This window comes from Choloepus didactylus, chromosome 8, assembly GCF_015220235.1.
Source record: "Choloepus didactylus isolate mChoDid1 chromosome 8, mChoDid1.pri, whole genome shotgun sequence".
In the NCBI taxonomy this organism is placed as follows: Eukaryota; Metazoa; Chordata; class Mammalia; order Pilosa; family Megalonychidae; genus Choloepus; species Choloepus didactylus.
The window spans coordinates 22,284,630-22,308,992 of record NC_051314.1 but is presented as its reverse complement, the minus strand read 5'-3'; the positions used below and the strand labels follow the sequence as shown (position 1 = coordinate 22,308,992).

At 41.4% G+C, this 24,363-nt stretch overlaps 1 protein-coding gene across 2 annotated transcripts in view; it reads left to right on the top strand.

The window, feature by feature from the left end:
• RFX4 (regulatory factor X4) overlaps positions 1-24,363 on the top strand; it is a 163,760-nt gene that overhangs the window by 78,649 nt on the left and 60,748 nt on the right. For both annotated transcript variants that reach the window (XM_037846577.1, XM_037846576.1), the window contains exons 5-8: positions 5,712-5,773; positions 9,888-10,101; positions 11,364-11,441; positions 20,660-20,823. In XM_037846577.1, the coding sequence (XP_037702505.1) occupies positions 5,712-5,773; positions 9,888-10,101; positions 11,364-11,441; positions 20,660-20,823 (518 nt within the window). The remainder of the gene's footprint in view (positions 1-5,711; positions 5,774-9,887; positions 10,102-11,363; positions 11,442-20,659; positions 20,824-24,363) is intronic.

Here is a 24,363-nt window from a genome sequence, read left to right as displayed (position 1 = left end):
TGCCACAGCCCTGCAATATAAGCTGAGCAAGTATTGTTATCCCCAATTTTTAGATGAGGAAACCTGATGCTCAAATGGAAACAAGAACAAAAGGCCTTTTTTGGCTTTTAAAGTTGGCACATTTTTTAAAAAGTGATAGCACCCTTCTTCACTTTATGGAAAGCATTTTGACAGTGTGTTTTAAGAGCTTGGAGATGTTTCTCCCCTTTTATCAAGCTGTTCTCCATTTGAGAAACTATTCTGAGGGAAAAAACGAACAAGCGAGATATCAATGATAAGAATAGCGTCTTTATGCACAAAGGTATTGATCATAGCATTATTTATATTAATGCACACTGAAAACCACTTCTATGGCCAATAAAAGAGGAATGATCCGATCATTCTTTCTGTCATGTATTAACCAATGAACTAATGTAGTGAGCCACATTATCTCTTGCCTGGGACTTCTGCAATTGCCTTCTGACTGGTCTCCCTGCTTCCACCCTTGCCCCTACAGTCAATTCTCTACACAGCAGCCAGAGTGATCCTTTTGAAAGGTAAGTCAGCTCTTGTTCCCCACTCCCCTGCTTAAAACCCTCTGAAGTCTTCCCATCTCACTCAGAGTAGAGGCAGATGTGATTACAATGGCCAGCAAGGCCCTACATGAGCCATGCTTCCTCAACTCCTCCCGGCTTTCCCAGTCATCTCCTCCCACGCTCCTGCTCACTTGCTGTGCTCCAGTCACACTGGCCTCTTTCATGTTCTTGAAACACAACCAACAAGCTCCGGCCCCAGGGTCTTTGCACAGGCTGTCCTGTCTGCTTGCCGCTTTCTTCTCCCGGAGGGCCACAAGGTTCATTCTCCCACTTCCTTCAGGTCACTCCTCAAATGCCGCATTATCACTAAGTCTTTATCACCCTAAATAAAATAACACCCCCCACCTCCACATTCCCTATTCCCCTCACCCTGCAGCCCTTATCTATTATAAAAAATATTGACTTTTTCGTTTGTTTCTTTTTGGTCTTCTTCCCCTGAAATGTAAGCTTCACGAAGAGGCTGTCTCTGTTTTGCTCAGGGTTATATTCCTCAGTGCCTAATAGAATATCTGGCAAATAGTAGGAGCTCAATGAATATTTGTTGGTTGTGTGAGTCCAAGCTATGTACCGTTATAAAACCGGTATGGTTATTGAAGGTGCAGCTTGTTGGACATGGGGAAGACTAAAAGAAAATGATACTGGAGATCCACTTTATGTAGTCTTGTAGTCAGGAGTTTGGAGAGCTGAGTAGACCGATGACCATATATGAGGATTCCGTGCACCATGACTAGGGTCACTTAAACCAAACAAGTGGCCCAGGGGAGATTTCTGAAAGGTACAAGCTGAGATTTGAAGGATGAGAAGACATTAGGCACACAAAGGGCATAAGGAGAGGGTTCCAGGCAATGAGAACAGCCTGAAGGAAAGGCCAGAATAAGAGAGAGCACTGCACATTTATGAAACTTGAAAGAAATTCAAGAGATTTGGAGAAGTGAGGCTGGAAGGAATGCAGGGGCCAATCAGGCAGGACCTGGTGAGCCATGCTAAGGAGGGGTTTGTACTTGGCCTGGAGGCATCCTGGAGAAGTGGTGGCAATTGGGCAGGACTGGAAGCAGGGGCAATGAGAAGGCCGTCACAGCAGTCCAGGAGTGAGGTGATGGAGGCTGGAACTGACGGAGCTGGGAAGATGCGGATAAAATCAGGACCTATTCAAGATGGAGGAAGGATGGAGCTTGGCCACAGATTGGAAGTGGCAGTTTCAATCATGCTTTAGAGTAAGAAGAGCTCTTTCCCTGCCGGAGAATCAGGAAAGGCTTCATGGAGGAGTGGCATCTATTTTGAGGGCCAAGTGGTGAGGGGGAAGGGAGAGCTGCAGGAAGGGGGTTCCAGAAGCTGCAAAGCTTGCAGAGAGTTGAGCAACACCAAGTAGTCTGATTTGGATGGAGCATGGAGTTCATGTAAGCAAATATGATTTGATAATTCCACAAGATGACAGTACAAGGAATTACAAACATACTGATGATGCATTTTCTTACCTCCTAGAGGAACAAGCCTGAAGGCCTGTCCTCATTTCCCAGTGGCCCTTGGCCTGCGTAGACCAGTGTGAGGCCACTGGTAGCTTAGCCTAGGGCCTGGCATCCAGGGTTTGACCTGTTTTCCCTCTGGATATTACGTGGGATACCAAATGGACAGACACTTAGCAAGATTGCAGAATTATGTTCATTCTCTTAAATCAAGCAATAAAAAGGCTTAGCAACCAAATGAAACCATGCTTTTTCTTTTTTTATGTACCTATTGTATGCAGGGAATAGGGAATGATTTATCTTTAACAAAGACAAGAAAGAAATAAAATAAGAAAGAAAAGAATAGAAACCCATTATAAAATTTTTGGTAGGTTTTTGGTGGTGTTCAAGCTTATCTTGAAATTTTTTGTCAATTAGTAATGTTTCTAGTCAGAAAGTCCTTTTCTATTTGAAAAAAAAAATCAACTTTAGTACAATTTTTTAGACATTATTCAAAAAAAGGTTTGTTCTACCCACAACCCCACTACTCCAACAGATACCAATTTTCATTTTCTATGTCCTCATATATGGTCATTAGTTCCCATATTTGTATATGTTTAAATTATAATAATATTATTGCATTTTTGAGGTATGCTCTTTCTTTTAACATTATGTCATAAGCATTTTCGGTGTCACAGACATAGTTTTTATTACTATTTTTAATGACTGCATGAGTCTATTTAGCGTATACACTACCATTTAGCTAGTCCCCTTTCGTTGGACATTTACGCTGTTTCCAATTTTTCACTCTCATTAGTAGTCCTGTACATAGCTTTTTCTTACATAGATTATTTCCTTGGAATTAATATATCAAAAAGTATGAATATTTTGTGACTCTTGGTTTATATTTTAAAATGCTTTTGAGAAAGGTTGTACTGATAAACAATGTCATTAGCAACGTATGAGTATCCCAGTTTTGCCACACCCATGATAGCTCTATTTATAATCATTTTAAAAACCTCTCTAATATTAGTGGGCTAAATGGAATACTTTACTGTTGCATTCATTTGCATCAGACACATTTCCCAGACCTAAGTATCAGGAAAATCTCTGCTTTTCTTAAGTAACTAATATGCTTTTATCTTGTCGATATTGGGACTCTTGTAACTGACTGTATCATCTTCTTTGCTTGGGTGGGTAGGAAGCTCAGAATCCAAATCATAACCCACTTTTAACCAATGTGCACAATCCTCTGGCTCCATTTTCCTCCCTCTATCTTTATTGGCATATCTATATCTGTTCAGTAGTGTACCTTTGTGAACAGCTGCATCCAATCCTGGCCCTGAAACCAGTAATGTGATCAGAGTCTGGAGGGTGTACTTGGCCATCGGTTGATGGAAACCAAGGGTGACTAGGCCCCAAAGGCTTAATGCGGTCTTAGGATGCCTAATGGGCAGAGTGTTCGAGAGCACTGTCACTGAACCCCGGGTCAGACCCATCTTGATGACTGCATCTGATTTGAAGCACAGTATTTTGAGAGGGGCAAAGTGACAAGCCCAGGTCCTAAGGGACCTGGAAACCACCTACAGGAGTTAGGGTTAAAGGAATCGGGGTTGTGCCACCTATAAAATAACATCCTTGAAGAATTCAGAGAATTATTGCATCATTTTGTTCACAGTATTATCACTGTGAGATAATAAATAAAGCCCTTTATATTTCCCAGAGTGGTTTTGTGATGTTATCTTATTAAGTTCTCTAACCACTCTATGAGGCTTGCTTCTTATTTCACTCATTTTCAGATGAGGAAATGCTTGCCCTAACGGAGACAGCTTCCTAAAGTGCAGAAATGGTCAATCTTCATGCTACCCCTTCCAGGTTATTAATTTCTTTCCACTTTGTCCACTTTTTTCCATCCCACTGGTGCCAGATTAATTGAAGACACCATCACCTATTCCTCAGATTTCCACAGAACCCCGTTTCTCCAGTCTTCAGATGAGGAAGCTGAGGCATGGAGAAATTAAATAAAAATATATCCAAGTTCAAATAACTAATGTAGGGTCACAGTAAATGTTGAATGAATGTGAAAATCAGTCAATGACGGTATTGGTGTGGATGAATTCACAGAATTCCACCCCCACATCTAGAGAAAGCTCTCCAGATTCACGCCCTCCCAGTGGGAAATCAGCAACAGCATCTCTTTCCTGAAGGATAGCTTGCTGGCTGGCATCCTCTAACCAAGACGTTGTGCTAGCAGGGAAGGAAAGAGTTTGGTTAGACACAGGAGAGAAGTCCCTAGAAGTAAAAGAGAATGAGTCACCATGGCAGTCAGTGGTATGGATGGCTAATGTTTATTGAGTAAGTGCCAGGCACCATTGTAAATCATTTACATGCATTAACTTTTAACATTTTCACAAGAGTTCTTTATGGCAGGTGTTAGTTTCATTCTCATTTTACAAAAGAATGAACAGAGTCACTTGAAGGTTAAATAACTTGCCCAAGGGCACCCACCTAACAAATGGCAGAGCTTGGGTCTAAGCCAGGTAGTCTAGCTCGAGAGTCCCTGCCACCATCTCACAGACATCTCTGTCATCACCAAGGAAAGAGGCCCGTTGTGTTCTCACATTGGGAGGTGGCCCCTCTTTCCAGGTTCCCTGCGAATCTGTGGAGGCAACAGCCATTACCATCCCCTGCTCTGCAGGTGGTTTGTAAAGGCTTCTCTCCAGGGCAGGGATCGGGGCTTCCTCCTCTCCTTCAGCAGATATGGAGTGAGCTGTCACCCTGTGCCAAGCCCTGCTAGGTCCCTGCTCTCGTGGCACTTACATTCAGGTGGAAGAAGACACAAAATAACCACGTGTAGAAGGGAACCAGATACGTTCACACAATGCCACATGCTAAGAAGACATAAAGCAGGGCCACGGGATGGCCAGCAGCTGCTTGAGCTACTCTAGATTGGCTGGTCAGAGAAGGCCCTCGGTCAGAAGGCCTGGGTGAAACTGCATTCCAGGCAGTGGGGACTGCAGCACTAAGACCCCTTGTGGGAAACAAGGTGATGCGGTTCAGGAATAGAAGGGGCAAAAAAATAAAAGCCAGTGTGTCTGAGATCTGGTGAGTGAGGGTGAGAGCCACGGGAGGGGAAGGCCAGGAGGTAAGCCGGGGCTGGGTTCCAGAGATTAAAGTAAATCAGTCAGTGGCAGTACTGGTGTGGATGAATCGACAGGATTCCACCCCCACCTCTAGAGAAAGCTCTCCAGATTCACGCCCTCCCAGTAGGAAATCAGCAACAGCATCTCTTTCCTGAAGGACAGCTTGCTGGCTGGCATCCTCTGACCAAGACATTGTGCTAGCAGGGAAGGGAAGGGTTTTAGTTTGAAGTGTGAGAGAAACCATTGGAGGGTTTTAAGCAGGGCAGTGACATGTTCCAGATAACTGTACCGTCCCTCGTGTCCCACAGCTAAGTTGTGAGTAGGAGCAGGTGAATCGTAGAGTAGCCGAGCGAGACCCCTCGGCACCCAGAGCCCCACAGCCAGCGGAGCCTCCCCTTCCACCTCTGGACACCAGTGGCCTTTTCCGGGTCCAGCCAGACTCCTGACAAGGACCTATGTGTTCCCCCTTCTTTAGATTGTTGTTTGTAAAACTCAGTCACTGTCCTCTCGGCTTTTCCTGATGGGTAACTGACTCTTGTGTTGACTTACAGATCATAAGGCAGCAGTTTCCTCAGTTAACCACCAGAAGACTCGGGACCCGAGGACAGTCAAAGTAAGCACCGGCTGCCATTCCAGCTACAGAGCGCGCGTCCTCAAGACCAGGCCCTGGCCTCGACCCCCGGCCCTGACCCCAGGCCCTTCATCCTGAGCTCTGTCCCCAGGCCTGGCCCAGCATCTGTGTCCAGAGGGTGCGTGGAGGAGCTCTGTGACAGCCAGGTCCCCTGCCCCAGGGCCCAGCCCAGGGCCACCTGGCCAGCTGCTTTAAGGAATATGGCTTTGTGCCACCCTGCCCTTAGGCTTTTTGTAAAATGATCTTGGGCATCATTTAAAGGAACATCTTGTGGCTCCTTGGACAATCTCCAGGTTACTTGGACTGCTTTCCTGAGGAAACTACCCTGATAGCATCTGGTTGGCTAGCAAAGCAACCTATACAATCTTTGCATGGGAGAAGGGGACCAAATATGTGGCTATCCCGTGTATCCAATGGCGTTCTGCCTCACCTTCATCATTTGGGTCAGCCAGCCCACCGACACTGGGGTCACACCTTCTGTGGGTCAGCCACGTGTGCTGGGTCCCGGGAATACGTGAGAGAACAGGCCACTGCCCTCATGGAGCATATATCCTGGTGGGGAAACAGACAATAAAAGAGTAAATAAACAGATAATTGGGTTGCAGTTGTCTAGAGAATAATAGAAGGGGTATGGCTAGTTAGAAAGAGTAGCCAGGGAAGGCCTTTCTGAGATGGTGACATTTAAACCCAGACAGCAGGGGTGAGGTCAATGTGTGTGGACACTTGTCAGTGGGAAAACAGGAAGGGAATCTTGGCTTACGCTGCTCAAAATATGGATTTGTAAGACTTGCCTCTAAGGGTGTATTGAAAATTGTTGGATGTTAATAGGTGTTCCATGAAAAAGGGTTGGTGGCTGTATGAGTTTGGTAAGCCCCGAGTTAAAGAGGCTCCTTTACTTAGGACTTCTCAGAAGCTTTAGTGTGTTAATGTACGTGGGGACTCCACTGGAGGGGGGCTTTATTATGCAGCATTTCTTAATCATTTTCACCATGTTGAGCAGCAGGTCAGCACATTCTGACCTATAACATATTGACACTTTTTTTTTCAATAGCTGTATAGGATTTATAAGGCATATCTCTAAGGGTGTTTCAAAAGCATGTCCAATGCTGTCACCTTGAGCAAAAATTACACTCTACTCCCACCCTGGCCCCTGCCATCCCTGGCAGCACAGTCCCAATCCTCCAAGGTTGGATTTAACTTTGGACCCAAGTACATAATCAAACTGGGGAAACCCCCTGTGGTAAAGTTTGGAAAATAATGAGGTGGATTTTTGTGTGCATGTGGTATGGTATAGAAGTTCTGGAAGTGATTTCTAAAGAGACTTAGAAAAACTTTTTGAATAAGGGACATCTTAGAGCAAATTCCTAACAATTTTCCAAGGTGACTACTCTGAAGAACACACTACCTTTATAATGAGAAACGCTGGCATTTGTTTAAAAATGAGGTTTCCAGCTTCAGTATGATTGCCAGATTTGTCCTTCCTCGGCTGCTTGTGAGCACAGAACTTGGTACACAGTGGATAATTCAAAATGTCAGTTAAACAGCTACGTAGATGGAAGGCTGCTGAATGAATGGAAAAGAATTACTTCTCTTCAGCTTATGGTATTGAAGGGTCACTATCTCCAATATGTTGTTGCCCATTTCTAAGATAGAAGAATAAAGATAGTAAAGATAAAACAAAAAGTCTTCCCATCCTACATAAACTTGGAGAAGGTTTCCTTCTCTCTACATGCAAGAATCTGTTTTCGTTTTTGTTTTTTGTTTTCTTAGTCTTCACCATAGAGATTGGCAAATTAGACAATATCCTCTTTAAAAATGTTATGTATTCGGTATTTTTGTATCCTCTCATTAAGAATCCTCCAAGGTTGGTCACACTTTCAACCAATCAAAAGAAAATAATAAGCTCTAGTCTCCAACCTGCAACTCAGCCTTATAGAGAAACTCCCTCAGCAAAATTTGCCTCGGCAGAAGAAATTTGGGGGTTGGCTAATTGAGAGCAAGTTGACATGCCCTACAGAACTGAAATAGAAAAACTGATAAGTGGTCAGAATAATGACTTTACTGTAGTTGCTGATTATAGCAACACGTACTCTCTGAATAATCACAGAGTGGTCTGGTTTGAATAATATTACTATCTTGATCTTGAGAAATTATAAAGGGGAACTTTTAAAGGTGGGGAGGCATGTCCTAACTGCCTTCCTGTCTGATGGGCACTTTCTGGAGCAACTGGAACCAGCCCTGCCCCCCCCACCCCCACCCCCGCCCCGCCCCCGCCCCTGGCAAGGGAGTGCCCTTCAGATGGAAAGGCAGTTACGACAGTTGGGAAGTAGAAGGCACAGAAGGCAGATAGTAGCTCAACACAAAGAAGAACTTTCTGTTAACTACCGGCTTAAAATGAACTGGGCTGCCTTCGGAGGGTCTGAGTTCTTCATCCCGGGAGGCATTCAGATAGAGGCGAGATGCCCACTAAACAGAAATATCACAGAATGGTATCGAGAGTAAAAGGGGAGCGGGGAGAGGGAAGGTTATATGTGATTATCTCTTCCCACCTTCTGAAAGCCTTTCCCATAACTCAAAATGCTTTCGCATTTGTATTATATATCTCTGTGGGTAGACAAAGTATTTTATATGTTGTGTGCTGTTTCTGAAAGCGAGGTCCATGTATTATATTAGTTTTGCCTTGTGATGGTAAAAATCTCCTGTAGACATACTAAATTAGAATCTTTGGGGATGGGGCCCAGGGATATGTATCTTAATATGTTTGATAAGTGATTCTTATATACTAGTATTAGGTTTGAGAATCACTGGCTTGGTGGTTAGAAGTACTTGAGAGCCTCATTTCCTCTCACTTTGTCACTGGGTGATCTTGTGTGTTACTTAAATTCTCTGGGCCTTGGTTTCCTCATCTGTATAATGTGGATAACAATTAGCACTAGCCTCACAGGGATTCTGTGAGGTTCAATAAGATAATAGAAGTGAAGCACCTAGCATTGCATCAACTGCTATGATGAGCATCCCGTTTTACGGTGATCCCCAACAACAGGGGATCTACGGTGATCTCCAACAACAAGGGATCTACAGTGGTCTCCAACAGGATCAGTAGAGCTGGGGATGTAATGCAGATGCTTAACCCGACAGGCTAGTAGACCTCAAAGTGGTGTGATCAGAAATACCTGTGGTGCTTGTTTAAATGCTGATCCCTGGGCCCCAATCCCAGATGTTCTGAATTAGTAGTAGGTTCTGGGAAAAGTCCTAGGAATCTGTATTTTTGTTAAACTACATAAGCGTCCCTGACAGACATCAAAGTTCACAACACCACTATGCGGTGTTTTCTCTTGGTTTAGCATCGTGGCTCTGTGTTCCAGACCTGTTCCTCCACTAACCTGCTGTCTGACCGTGAGCAAAGTGGGCTTTCTCGCCTTCATTTTCTCCTCTGTAGAAAGACTGTTCCATAGGGTTACTTTTACAAATTAATGCACGTAAAGCACTCTACAAAGTGCCTGGAATGTAGTAAGTACACAATGGACTGAAGCTAAAAACCAAAATGTTGCCTCCATCCCTCGTTAGTCTTAACTGGAAGCGTTTCTATTATTAAACCCATGTTAAGTTAGCAAAAGTTCTGGTCTCTGTTTTACATTCATTGTCAACTGAAGCACTAAATGTCTTTTTAAAAAAATACAGTTCTTTGAAACTACAATTTATTAAGAAAAACATAGGACCAAATCGATTTTTGTGGGTGGCACAGTTAGCAGTCATCAGTACGTCTCACAGGGAGGGGCTGCTCCAGTGCTGGACCCTGGGATCACATGTGGCTAGATAGAAGAGATGAAGTACAAATGGAAAAAATTTTCATCCCCCTCTCTGCTTTGCAAAGTATTTGACTTAACATTGTCTGTAGGAGGTAATTTTGGTTATTTTTACCTGCCTGATTGATGGCTGGCAACCTGGAACTTTGGTTTAATTCAGGATGTGAGACAAGTCAAGGCTCCCAGGAGAGTTAACTCTTCTAGCCCCGGGTAGGACAAACCCAGCCATCCTCAAGAAGGCCCTGATAATAGTGCATTTGGGTCTGTCTGTCTCTCTCTTTGTGGCCCAGGTACCACTACTACGGCATTGCAGTGAAGGAAAGCTCCCAATATTATGATGTGATGTATTCCAAGAAAGGAGCCGCCTGGGTGAGCGAGACGGGGAAGAAAGAAGTGAGCAAACAGACAGTGGCATATTCGCCCCGGTCCAAACTTGGCACGCTGCTGCCGGAGTTTCCAAATGTCAAAGATCTAAATCTGCCAGCCAGTTTGCCTGAGGAGAAGGTAACCTCGCCTGAAGTGAATATGGGGGTGGCTCTCTTTCTCCCTCTTTCTTTCTCTTTCTCTCATTGCAAAATGGCGAGTTTAAAGTACAAAGACAGAAATCTAAATAGAGTCTCGGCTTTAGTTAATAACATATCAATATTAGTTGATACAGCTGTGATAAATGTTCTATAATGACATAAGATTTTAATAATAGGGGAAACAAAGTGTGGAGTTTATGGGGACCCCTTATATTCACAACTTTTCTATAAATCCAAAGTTATTCTCAAGGGCAAAGTTCTCTCTCCTTGTCTGTCTGTGTGTCTCTCTCTGTATCTGTCATAGTCCCAAATACAAAGAAGATCTTATAGGAATAGTGAAACAGATAGTTTGGGTCATAAGGTATTTGGAACAAATTCTTGTAAAGAAAAAAAAAAAAACTGGGGGAAATTTTCCCCTAGGGTATCACATCTCCAATGCACCCATCTTAATGCGGCCCAGTTCTCCAACAGGTATTGCACCGCTATGGTGTCTACATATCAGCCCAGGAGCTGGAGCTGCAGCAGTGAATGAGACAGACCTTACAGTCAAGTGGGGAGACAGATGCTTATTTGTATAAGCAAACTAAGTTTGTATAAAATGCATGTCTGCTCTGAAACAAGGTGACCTTTTATCTGTAAAGGATGCTTTTAAATCTAAGAACTAGATAAATCTTTTTTCCCAAATTTGTTTTTTTCTCAACAAACTTCCTGAACCATGACTTTAAATTTCTTCAATAAATGGAGCTTGAAATGAAATTATTTTGCCTAGCAGATTCCAGAAAATTGCCAAATATCTTTTTTGATTTGGGCAGAAGCATCTCTTCTTATAAATATACACTGTATTTCAACTTTTCAGTATCTTAGCTTAATAGGAGAAGTCAGTAAACTCTGCTGAACACCTACTATGTGCCAGGCACTGTGCTAGGTGCTGGAATACAAGCATGAATTACATGTAATTTTTATTTTCCTGGAGCCCATGGTCTCAGGGAATGGAGAATGGGGCAGAAGCTCCCAGTACCAAAGGGTTGGCGCTCTAAAGGAGAAACACTTCAGCACTGTGGGAGCACAGAGGAGGAAGCCGACGGTCAGAGAACACCACCTACTGAAAAGGAGTCTCATTTGGGTATTGCAGGATGAGTGTAGTTAGGTGAATGCCACCCCCAAAAGGGAATAAATGACTTAAAATTGAAAATCCAAGGTGTTAATGTATGCCTTTTTTGTTGATTCCTTCACCCCCCACAGGTGTCTACCTTTATTATGATGTACAGAACACACTGTCAGAGAATACTGGACACTGTAATAAGAGCCAACTTTGATGAGGTAGGTCAACAATTGTTGGACTGTGAATACTCTGTATTAAAATATTACAATGCTAATTATTTTCATGAGTGCCTGCTAGGTGCCAGGCCCTCTGGAAGCCCTTATGCACACTAACTCACTTAATTCTCACAGTGGTACCACCAAGCAGATATTTCCAGATCTTATATGTGAATAGCAATTGGTAAAGCCTTTTCCTTGATCTAACTTGTAAACTGCATCTTGCCTGATTGGCATACTAGGAAGATAGGGTTTGCCGCTGTATAATTACACCCAGAATTATTGATTCAGAGAAACTAAACAACAGCTTTCTTACCGTTTGGATTTAACTTTTTCCCAAGCTTCCTCCATTCTGTGCTTTGCTGCTGGTTACTCTCCATTCTAAAGGTCTGGGGTACATTTCTATCAAATCCTATCAGTTGCAGGGCCATGCTTGAATACAAACAACATAAGAAGTCTCTTCCATTTTTATTTTAACACATTACGTTTGAAGAATGGAGAAGAGGAAATGAGAAACAATTGAAGGCTAAGGAATGATTGCAGCACCTGTTATATACTCAGAGAGACAAGTGAACACTCTTGCCTAAAATGCCGTCCCAAAGAGCCTTCCAGAAGGAGGCAAGAAACCACACCTTTCACCCGTAAACCAGCAGCCTTTTTATTTAAAGAAAATGCCTCTCAGGCTGTAAAACACCCTGGGATCACATGCAGACATTCAGTTTGAAGAAAGATAATACACACTCTGAAAGGGCTATAAAAAGCAGAAGTTATTGGTGGGAAAGATCCCCGGGATTCTCTTTGTGTATAAAGGTTGGGGGGTGGGGGGGACTGTTGCAGGTAGATACATCAAAAAAGATGATGAAAATTACAAAATGTACTTCTCCCCCATATTTTTCTGCCTTTCTGCCACTGTTTCACAGCAGCAAAAATTGTTGCGCACTTACCCTGTATCAAATGTTTTCCTTGCACTAGCTCATCCATGTTCCCACTTTAACTCTGTGGGATAGAGGTCACGTGAGAGCTGACCCATGGCTCGTAGACCCAGAGGGAGTAGCAGTGTGTTGATAGAGAAGTACTACTCTTCCTTCCCTTGAGTTTTTTTTTTTTAATTATTGATAATCACATGGATAGTTTATTGATTTACTAATAGCCTTATATAAGGTCAGGTCAAGTTTTATCATCAAGTAAGTTTGTTGCAAACTTATGAAAGCATTTTTAATTTTTATAGCTTTTGATTCTGCCAGACATCTTTCCAAAGTATTTGTGTCAATATACAATCCCACAAACCACAGATGAGAGAAAAATATTGCTGCACATCCTCATCAATACTTGGTACTGTCAGATTTTTTATTTTTGACCAATCAGTGTGAGAATAGTATCTCATTGTGGCTTAAGATTATATTTTCCAAAATATTAGGAGGTTGAGCATCTTTTCATATGGTTTCCTGAAGTTCCTTCTTCTGTGACATACCTTGCCATTCCCATTGCCTATTTTCTTTTGCATTGTTGATCTCTTCATTTTAATTTTTTTTGTTGTTCTTTATATAGAAGTTTCTAAAATATATCATGGGTACTAATCGCTTGTTAGTATATGCCTTGCAGATATCTTTGCCCATTGTGTGGCTTGTCATCTCTCTTTTTCATAGATGTCTGGTGATGCATGAAGAGTTCTAATTTTCATATAGTCTATTTTATCAACCTGTTCCCATAGGCTTGTGGTTTTTATGCCTTGTTTAAGAAATGGTTTTCAATGCCAACATCATATGGCTAATTTCAACATTTTATTTTAAAATTATATAACACCTCAAACATGACTCATATTTTTGTGTTTGTCATGACATATGGTTACTGATTTATATATTTTCAAATTGGATAAAGTTATGGCAGCACCATTTATTAAATATCAGTCCACTGATATATAAAGTCTTCTTGCACGTGTGTGTGGGTAGACACACACACACACACACACACACACACACACATACATACATACTTCTTGGTTCTCCATTCTGTTTCATTGATTTGTTTATCTAGTCCTTCAAAAAGACAAAACCTTCTTAATCAATGTGAATTATAAAAGCATTTGATATTTAGTCTCATTAGTCCCTCACCTTGAATGTAGTTTTTTCAAGTGACATTTGTGATAGATATTTTTAAGCAGTTTTATTGAGACATATTCACACTACATGTATGAATACATCCATCCAAAGTGTACAGTCAGTGGCTCTTAGTATATTCACAGAGTTATACATTCATCACCACAATCAATTTTAGAACATTTACATTACTCCAAAAAGAAAACCTCCTACCCCTATACCCCTCTTTTATTGACGCTTAGCACTGGTTTGCTATCCTTGTTATAACTGATGAAAAAATGTTAAAACATTACTGTTAACTATAGTCCATAGTTTGCATTAGGAGTATTTTTTCCCATATACCATGCTTTTATTAACACCTTGCAATAGTATCATACATTTATTATAGTTCATGAAAGACATTCTTATATTTGTACCATTAACTACAGTCATCATCCACAACAGGTTCATTGTGTTATGCAGTCCCATGTTTTATCCTCTAGCTTTTCTAGTGACATACACAACCCTAAACTTCCCCATTCAACCACATTCACACCCAATTCAGCACTGTTAATTATACTCACAAAAATGTGCTACCATCACCTCTATCCATTTCCAAATGTTTACAATCAACCTAATTAGAAATTCTGTACAAATTAAGCATCACCTCCCCCTTCTCTACCCTTATCATGTCTCCTGGTAACCTATATTCTCTTATGAGTTTGCTTATTATAATTAGTTCATATTAGTGACATCATCATACAATATTTGTCCTTTTTTGTCTGGCATATTTCACTCATCATAATGTCCTCAAGGTTCATCCATGCTGTCGCATACATTGGGTCTTCATTCCATCTTACAGAAACTGCCACATTTTGTTTATCTATTCATCAGTTGATGGACACTTAGGTTCCTTCCATCTTTTGGCAGTTGTGAATAATGCCGCTATGAACATTGGTGTGCAAATGCCTGTTTGCATCCCTGCTTTCAGTTCTTCTGGCTATATACCTAGTAGCGAGCTTGCCAGATCATATGGCAATTCTATACTTAGCTTTCTGAGGAACCGCCAAACTCTCTTTCACAGCAACTGTACCATTTTACATTCCCACCAGCAGTGAATGAATGTTCCTATTTCTCCACATCCTCTCCAACACTGTTTTTAATAGTGGCCATTCTAGTAGGCGTGAGATGATAGCTCATTGTGGTTTTGATTTGCATTTCCCTAATAGCTAGTGATATTGAACATCTGTTCGTGTACTTTTTAGCCATTTGTATTTTCTCTTTGGGAAAATGTCTATACAAGTATTTTGCCCATTTTTAAATTGGCTTGTCTTTTTATTATTGAGTTGTAGGATTTCTTTATATACTGTGGCTAGTAAACCCTTATCAGGTATGTGGTTTCCAAATATTTTCTCCCATTGAGTAGGCTGCCTTTTCACTTTCTTGACAAAGTCCTTTGAAGCATGAAGGTTTTCAATTTTGACGAGGTCTCCTTTACCTATTTTTTTCATTGCTTGTGCTTTGGGTATAAAATCTAAGAAACCATAGCCTACCACAAGATCACAAAGATGCTGCCCTACATTTTCTTCTAGGAGTTTTGTGGCCCAGGCTCTTATATTTATGTCTTTGATCCATTTTGAATTAATTTTTTGTATGAGGTATGAGATAGGGGTCCTTTTTCATTCTTTTGGATATGAATATCCAGTTCTCCTGGCACCGTATGTTGAGGAGACTATTCTGTCCCAGTTGAGTGGAATTTCCCTTGATTTTTATCCACTAGATTGTAATTAAAGATATATATTTATCCACTAGATTTCTAAAATGTCCTTTAAAATCTCCCAAATCCCTTGAGTCACATTTAAATGGAATTTTGTTTTGTTTAAGAAAGAAAAATCACTGTTTTCTCTTATAACTGTGGTTTGATTATTATCTTATATTCCAAAGGTCAGTGAGATCAGGGCAAATAATGATTCATGGTTGGTTAAGACAGTGCTGGCTACTGTAACAAATAAACCCCCAAGTCTTAACACAGTAAAAGTTTATTTTTCACTCATATCACAATCCAGTGTGGATCCTCTTGGTTGGAGGGCTGGGCACTGCATTTGGTTCAGAGATCCAGGCTTCTTCTGTCTTGTAGCTGCACCCTCCCTCTAGAGCCTTGGATCCTCTTTGTCCAACTGGTGGATGGGGAAAAGGATTAAAGGGAAGGCATAATCATTTCTTAACCTTGTCAGTCCAGAAATAATACTGATCATTTTTGCCCATATTCCATTGGCAAGAACTGGTCCCATGTCCCCACACTGATGCAAGGGGTGCTGGGAATTGTGATTCCTCGATGGGCAGCAGTTCTATGCTGCAGCTTATACCACTACAGAAGGAGAGCTCAGATCTCTGGTGGACAGCTGTCCCTCTCTGCCACAATTGCTAGTAAAACCAGTCACAGTCTTCCTTATGTGCATATATAGCTTTTCTTAATCTCAAAGCTCACTCCCATCATCTCATTTCATTTAATTCCAATGCTTGCTGAACACATGCTTTTCTGGACCCAAGGAAAAGGGAGGTAAGCGAAATATAGTCTAGAAGAAGAAAAAGGCACGTGAGTCAGCAATTAGGATGCAGAATATGTGGTAAAAGTCCAGAAACCTTGTGAGGGGCAGAGTGCTCCTATGGAAAAAGTGCCAGTCTTGGTGTCCCAGGCTTGGATTCAAGATCTGGCTCTGCCATCGGAGCCTCGATTCCTCAGCCTGCAGGTGAAGATAAAAATATCATCCCTGCTTGTCTACTTTGCAGGATTGCTAGATGGCTGAGATGAGACAATACCTGATAAAAACTCTTAGTAAACTGAAAAAGACCATGCAAATGCTTGCTATTATCAGATGTATCAACCAGAAAGGTTTAGAGGCTTGCCCAAGGTCATATAGTGGTTAGGTCCAAAGTGGTGACTAGATCTTTTGTCCCCGGCACCTCTAGTTCAGTGTTCTCTCCACTCCCTCTGGCAGGGTTATTTGATGGCTGTTTTTAAGATGGCTCATCAGGATGTGGTTCACCCTACCCAACCACAAAACAATGAAGGGAGATATTTTACCACTGATGAGCATAACTTTCTCCTACAGTTGAGAAAAGTTAATTGGCAATTAGATGGTGGGTATATTTGGTACACCTTGACTTTATAGTTTGTCTCAAGTGTTCAAGTCCTTTCATATCCGTTAGAGCTACAACTTATGCTAAGATCACAATCTTAAAATTATCTTATTTGTTTGCATACTCATTGTTTGTGTCCTACCACCACAATGTAAGTCCTTGATTGAGGTCAGGGACCTTGCCTTTCTTGTATATTGCTGTCTCCTTGCCACTCAGACTATTAGGCTCTCAGTAACAGTGGATGGATGGAAAATGGATGGATGGATGCAAAAATGCCACTGACATGGTATTGTCAAGCAAGTACAAAGAGCTCAATCTGCATGCAGGGCCTCCCTGCAAAGCCTTCTCCAGACCACATTGTGCAAAGAGCTATAGAATCAAATAGTCCTGTGTTTGAGTTCCAAGTCCATCACTTACTAGCCAGTGACCTTGAGCAAGTTACTCTCTGAACTTCAGTTTCTTTTGCTGTAAAATGAAGATAATTATACCTACTTTATCATAAAATGATGATGATTACATGAAATTGTGTTAAGTGTCTGGTTTTATACTTAGAACATAAATGGTAGCTATTTGGTAGTTATTACTGAGATCTTTCTGATTCTATAGCAAGTCAATACCTCTGATTGAAAATCATCAGATGTGTTTCCACAAGGTTCCACTATATTAGGAATGAACTAAACATGGACATGGAAAAGAAAAAGAAAATTTGCTTAGCTATTCTTAAGGAAATCATCTTTTGATATTTAATGGAACCCACAGAAAAGGGGCTGAGGGTTCAGGGAATTGAAACAGATAAACCAAGAAACTTATTTTAAATAACTTTCAGTCATTTACTGGTGATTCTTTTACCACTTATACTTGCAAGGAGTAGGGAGAACTCATCAGAATTCTCCTTTCTGTCTAATAATAAATTCCCATTTATGGAAAGCCTACACAATGCCAGGCATTTTACATAAGTTGTCTTATTTCATCCTAACAATAGGTTGAAAGCTAATAACTTTCATGTTTATATATTTAGTCTTGCACTCCAGATTCATTTGACTTGACGTATAACTTAACCCATCAAAATCAGAGCTCTTACTTTTCTGCCCCAAATGTGTTTTCTCAGGGCTTAAATTGCCACCACCATGTGCCTGATTGCTCAAGCCACAAACCTTGATTCTTCTCTTTTCCTCATCCTCCAAGTCCAGTCCCTTGGGAGGTCCCTTTGGTGCTAGCGCTACCTTCTGAGTATAGATTGTCTATTTTGCAGTCATCAGGGCCAGGATTCAAATGCATATCTAACCTCCAAGTCTTGGCTCTTGAGCTTTGCACTGTTTTCCCCTCTTCCTTGTCCCACTCACCCCAAGGGACTAGCGCCATTGGACATTAAGTGATCTAAAATGCAGAGAGTAGGAGGAGAGGTCAAAACTGGATAACACACCCTCTTAAAATGCTCCTCTGGAGGCAGAGGGCTGATCAGGGCTCCCTGTGCAGCCTGAACAGGCTTGAAACGGACAGACTTTGCACAGATTTGTTTTAATGTTGACAGCAGCTGATCTTTTCCAGACTTTCTGCTAGAAACTAACTGCTCATATAGAAGCTGCAGGCAAGGAGAGCTAAGTAAGGCAGATGAATTCAGAATCTCCCAAATCTTAGTAATCAACTGAGTGGATTGTCTGTTTAGAGTTGAAAGGGCAGGCAAGGGGCTCCGGGGCCCAACCTGAGTCCCCTGCCAAGGGGCAGGCTGGGGGCAGGAGACTGCGGGGGGTTCATGTGGAGGGCCAGCACCTTGTCCGGGAGCTATGGCCATCTCATGGCCCAGGCCAGGCCAACAGTCAGCCAACAGGAAACCCAAAGACAAAACAGGAGCCTTGACAGATGGGGGGAGCCACAATGGAGATCTTGGCTGAGTGACACTAAGAAACTTAGGCAAGAGTGTCTCAAATTTTGGGGCAGTTCACTGATTTCTTGGGCCTACTGATGGTAGTGCCTCCATGATAAAATAATAATATTAGTTACGAGAATTATTATCATTACTCTAGCTTACCTTTATTAAGCATCTACCATGTGCCAAGCATTATAGTAAGCAATTTTTAGGAGTCTCTACCAACACCTGTGAAATAAATAGTACTTTTATTTCCCAGATAAGGAAACTGAGGCTTACAGATGTTACACCCCTAGTTGGTAGTGGAGCCAGGATTGGAACAAAGGCAGTCCCACTCACCTGGCTCTTCTTTGTTTTAAATTTCTAACTGCATGAAAACTTGGCATTGTTTTCACTGACGTGGAATAATCAGAACTGTGACTTAAGTTTCACAATTTACAGAGCTGACTCTTTCAATACTTTGATCATGTTTTTGGCAATAACCACCTTCCCCTGGGAAGCCAGACGGGCATGCTCTCCTCCCCATCCCCTATCCCCCAGGCCTGATCCACCCAGTGTTTACCCTGGGAAACCAAGGCATGCAGTGGGCATCGGGAGAGTCTGTCCACAGAGGCTGAGTTCAGGTCACCATGCTGGGTCAGGGTAGGGACCCACCTCCTGGAGGAAAGCAGGATCTTCTTCCTGGGAGGCACCCAAGGGACTCTCCCCAGGGCAAAAGAAAGCCAGGAAGGGTGGCAGCAGCCCAGGGAGGGACAGGGGCCTCAGGAATGGGGTGGACGCTCAATTACAACATGAAGAACAGCTCAGCCCCAAGACTGACCAGTGGAAGGACCCAGGCAGACATGGGCTCTCTCTCCTCCCTGACTTGCTCTCTGGCTTTGGACAAATAATGTGTCAGCACCAGCTTTATTAGAACCTATGCAGATTACCTGGCATACCATAGACAATAAATAAAGCTAATGGCAATAGTGGGACTACCTCCAAAGTATTAGACTAGAGGGACTCAGTTATATCCTGCTTCAGAGCAGGATTGATCTGAGGAATCAGGGATGTGGCTAATGCCTGTGTGGCTAATGTGGCTAATATGGGGTTAGGAGTGCCCATCTGTGGGGGCAAGGAAGAATATGTAGTTCAGGCACCAAATTGGGCATATTTGAATTCAGAGTTATTTGTTCCTCATCTTCAGATGGGCCACTCCTCAATGTTGACTGAAGTCTATATATTTTTGAATGTTGTTATATATACCAATTAACCATCTTCTACTTTTTCTCTTCACGTCCTTTATCTTGTCCCTCCCATCCACCCCCCACCCTGCTCTCTCCCCCACCTCCAACTCACACGCTAAGGTGTAAGGGAGCCTTCAAGGAGTTCTCTGCTCCGGACATTCACTCTGCCATTTGTTCATCAACAACACAACTCGAGGACATCATATTTCATCATAGTAATAAAAAGAGCTCCATTTACTGAGTGTCTACTATATTCCTGTTCCATGCTAGGGACTGGGGATGAAAAAAAGAACCAATCACACATGCTTTGTGTACCCACTTAGATTACCACCCAGATAGCACCATTCCACATCCCATAATGGCACCAACCAGCCAGGGCTCTCTGGGGAGGCAGAGGAATTTAGGCATATAGAGTCCCTTGCACTTTACCCAGTTTTTGATGCATAATTTTGAACCAGGAGAATTCTGTTTGTGGTGCCTCATCTACCTTCCGGGGAAACTCCTTTCACCTATAGCTCCCATATCGTTTCCTTCCTTCCCGGAATACCCAGGGGTCCCTGAGTCACCCAGGGACTCATGGGATACTGAGTACCAGTCTGCTGATGTTTTAAACAACAGTACTCTCTCTCTTTCTTAAAGGTCTCCCAGACCACAGTAAACATAGAAGGGGGCAAGGGAGACCCGGGGCAGCCAAGCAGTGCGGTTTCCTAGCGGTGGCCATGCACATGGTTGGGCAGGGGTTGGGCCATGGGGCAGGAGGAACTTCCAGGACCTTCTAGGCCACACCAGGCTGGGGACCACTTCCGCCACTGTGGGGCCAATGAATGGTAGTGCTGCAGCCTGGGCTGGCCCTGGCTGAGCCCCAAGGCTCTGTAACCTCACAGCTCTTCTCCTCTCTGTGGGTCCATACAGGTTCAAAGTTTCCTTCTGCACTTTTGGCAAGGGATGCCGCCCCACATGCTGCCCGTGCTGGGCTCCTCCACAGTGGTGAACATCGTCGGCGTGTGTGACTCCATCCTCTACAAAGCTATCTCCGGGGTGCTGATGCCCACGGTGCTGCAGGCATTACCTGACAGGTGGGCACACTGGTTCCCGTCTCCCCTCATGCCTGGTCCCTTACTTTTATGGTTCCTTCTTCTCTTTAATGGATTAATCATGTACTGCCTGGGGTTTCTTTTATAAAAGATATTAATGTTGGACTTGTAAAGATTAAGTTGTATTTGAACTATGCAAATGGTTCAAAATGAAAAAGATATAATATGATATACAGCGGAAAGCCTCCCTCCTGTTGCAGTTCCCCAGACTCAGAGGCATCAAATATAATCAGTTTCTTAGGGGTCCACCCAGACCTGCTATTCATGCATAATAAAATGCATATAATATACTCTCATCCTCTCTTTTAAAAAAAAAAAACGAAAATGGTGACACACTATATTTATCATTCTGTACCTTGCATTAAACAAAACAAAACAAAACAAAACAAAAAAGGCAAAGTGTATGTTGGAGATTGTGTTGGCTAGCTTCCATCTGCCCCTCCAGAAAGAGGCACTCTCCTCTGCTCCACACTGCCCGCTGCCCTCTGTTCTGAGAGACTGACCCCCGCCTTCCTCTGGCTTCCAGCTGGATCCACCAATGGGGAGCCCAGCGGGAGATCAGAGGGAGGGAGCAGGAGGGTCAGGTAAGGGGAGTGACGCCTTGGTTCCCTCCCTATGAGGTCACGTTGGGCTGACCAAGTCCCTCTGCTGAGCTCTGCTTGCTTCCAGGTTATCTTTTGGGCACAGGGTGGATGACAGCCAGCTGCTCCTAGACCCGGGTTGCAGCCATCTCTCTGTTGGGTTCCTCTACAGCTAGTCCACGCTTTTGCAACTTGTCCCATATAAATAAACTTTCCTATTTCGAATGGCATCTGTTTCCTGCTGGAACTGTTACAGAGAGCATTCCGTGTCAGTCCACAAAGAGCTTTTTCCCTCTTTTGTAAACACGTGCACAGTGTTCTGCTGTATTGAATCTAACCAGTTTTCTTGATGTCTCCAGGCTTGTGTTACTTTAAGCAATGCTGCAATGAATGATGTTACACATTATTTTATATGCCGGAATATATGTGTAGGATAAATTCCTAGAAGCAGAATTCCTGGGTCAAAAGATACTTCACAGTGTTTTGTCAGTGAAACTTTAGTTGGCATTTCTCTTATTATGAAGGAAGTTGAATATCTCTTCATATATTTAAGAGTCACTTATATTTTCTTCATATGAACTCTGCCCATTTTTCTACTTGGTGGGTTGATCTTATTTTCATTGATTTTTAGGAGCCTTTGTTAGGAATGTTAACCATTTATCTGTGATAAGAATTGCAAATATTTTCTCATTTTATGTTGTTCTTTTGTATTTGCCATACAGAAAATATTTCATATTTATGTGGTTGAATTGATTGGTCCTTGTTTTTATGAATTCTGGATTTGTTTTAAAAAGTCTCCCCCACCTCAATTATAAAATAATTTTCTCGTGGTTTATTCCAATAACTTTATGGTTTGATTTTTTACTTTTGAATTTTTGCTTAATTTTTGGAATTTATCTTGATAATTAGATGTGAAATATGGCTTCGTATTTTTCCCTGTAGCTATCCCATTGTCCCAACATCATATATACATTATTCCACTTTTTCTTAGCAGATTTGAGATGCTTCTTTTGTCATATACTAACTTGTATATGTATTTGGGGCTATTTCTAATTCTCCTATCCTATGTATAACATTATTTCAATCTATTTATGTTCTAGGATAACTCTGTATTAAGTTTTGTACTTTTAAACATATTTTAAAATCTAGTAGGCTTGCTCCTCATCAGTACTTTTCTTTTTAGGACTTTTCCTGATATCACTTACTTGTTTTCCCATATGAACTACTTTAGCACCAACTTGTCTGTTTTAATATACATGTATGTATATGTCTATCTATCTATCATCTTATTTTTATTAGTATTACATTATATTTATAGGTCAATTTAGGGAGAATGTTTATGATTGTCAGAATTCCTAATCCAGAACATGCTTTGCCCTTCCGTTTATTTTGATCTTCTTTTGTGGCTCTCAGGAATATTGTAAATGTATTTTCATATAAATCTAACACAGTTCCAATAGTTTATTCTTAGAAATTTTATCTTTTTGTTGCTATTGTAATGCAGTTTTGTCCTCCATATCTGTTAACTAGTGGTTGCATATTTATATGAGAGCTATTGGTAGCTGTATATTACATTTGGACCCAACTACATTAAATTTAATTATGTTATTGTTTTAATCATTTTTTGAGGTACTCTTCGGTTTACCAGGTTTATAATTGTATTATCTACAAAAAAGAGACAATTTTATCTTCATCTTTCTAATTTTTATGCCTGTAATTTATTTCTCTTATCTAATCACGTAGGCTTATTTCTCAAGAAAATATTATAATATTTGTCTGATGAGAATGCATCTAGTATTTCTCCATTAAACATGATGCTGGCTTTTGGGTTAAGATTTATATATTTTATCATATTATGAAATGTCCATCTTTTCTTAATTCAAACATTTTTATGAAGAAGATGAATGTTATCAAATGTTTTTCATCATCTATAGAAATGACCAAATTATCCATTTCTGAAAATTGAACCATCTTTGAATTCCTGGAATAAACCCCATTTAATCATAGTATATTATTTTCTTTAATGTGCTGTAGGGTTTTATTTGCAAATATTTATTTAGAATTTCTGCATCCAAAGTCATAAGTGATATAGGTCTGCCATTTTCTTTTTATGTTTAATCTTGGTCAGTTGTTGATATCCATGATCTGTTTACCTCCTAACAGTAATCTGCAAGTTTTCCTCTCTTTCTTCTAAGCAGTTTAAACAGCATTGGAATTATTTGCTCTTGAAAGATTGTATAGAATTATAAAGATTATATGGAACTGAAAGCATCTGGGCCTGGTGTTTTGTGGGGGCTCTTTGAAATCTTTTTCCCCCTGTGGTAATTGGTCAGATTAGATTTTCTGTCTTCTTTGAGGTAAATTTTGGTAAATTATATTTTCCTGGAAAATTATCCATTTCTCCCAGGTTTCCTGTCCCTGTAGTTTTGGCCTTTTCCAAAATTTTATATAAATGGAATCATACAGCATGTAGCCTTTTGAGTCTGGCTTATTTTTTTAACATAATGCATCTGAAATTCATCCATGTTATCATGTGTGTCAGTAGTTTGTTCCTCTCAAGGGCTGATTACTATTCTATAGTATGGATATGCCACGGTTTGTTTATCCATCAACCAGCTGAAGGGCATTTGAGTTTTTCCAGTTTGGTGCCATTATGAATAAAGCCTGTATCAACATTCACATAAAGGTTTTTAATTTTCCTTAAGTTTTCATTTTCCTTGCATAAATACTGAGAATAGACTTGCTGAGTTCTATTAAGAATATATTTAACTTCATAAAAAACTGCCAAACTGCTTTCCAAAATGCATTCCCACAAGCAATATATGAAGTTCCTGTTGGCTCTGCATCTCCAACAGCACTTGGTATAACAGGATTTTGTTTTATTTTCATTTATTTTTATTTTTTAGCCATTCTAAAAATTGCATAGTGATATCTCAATGTA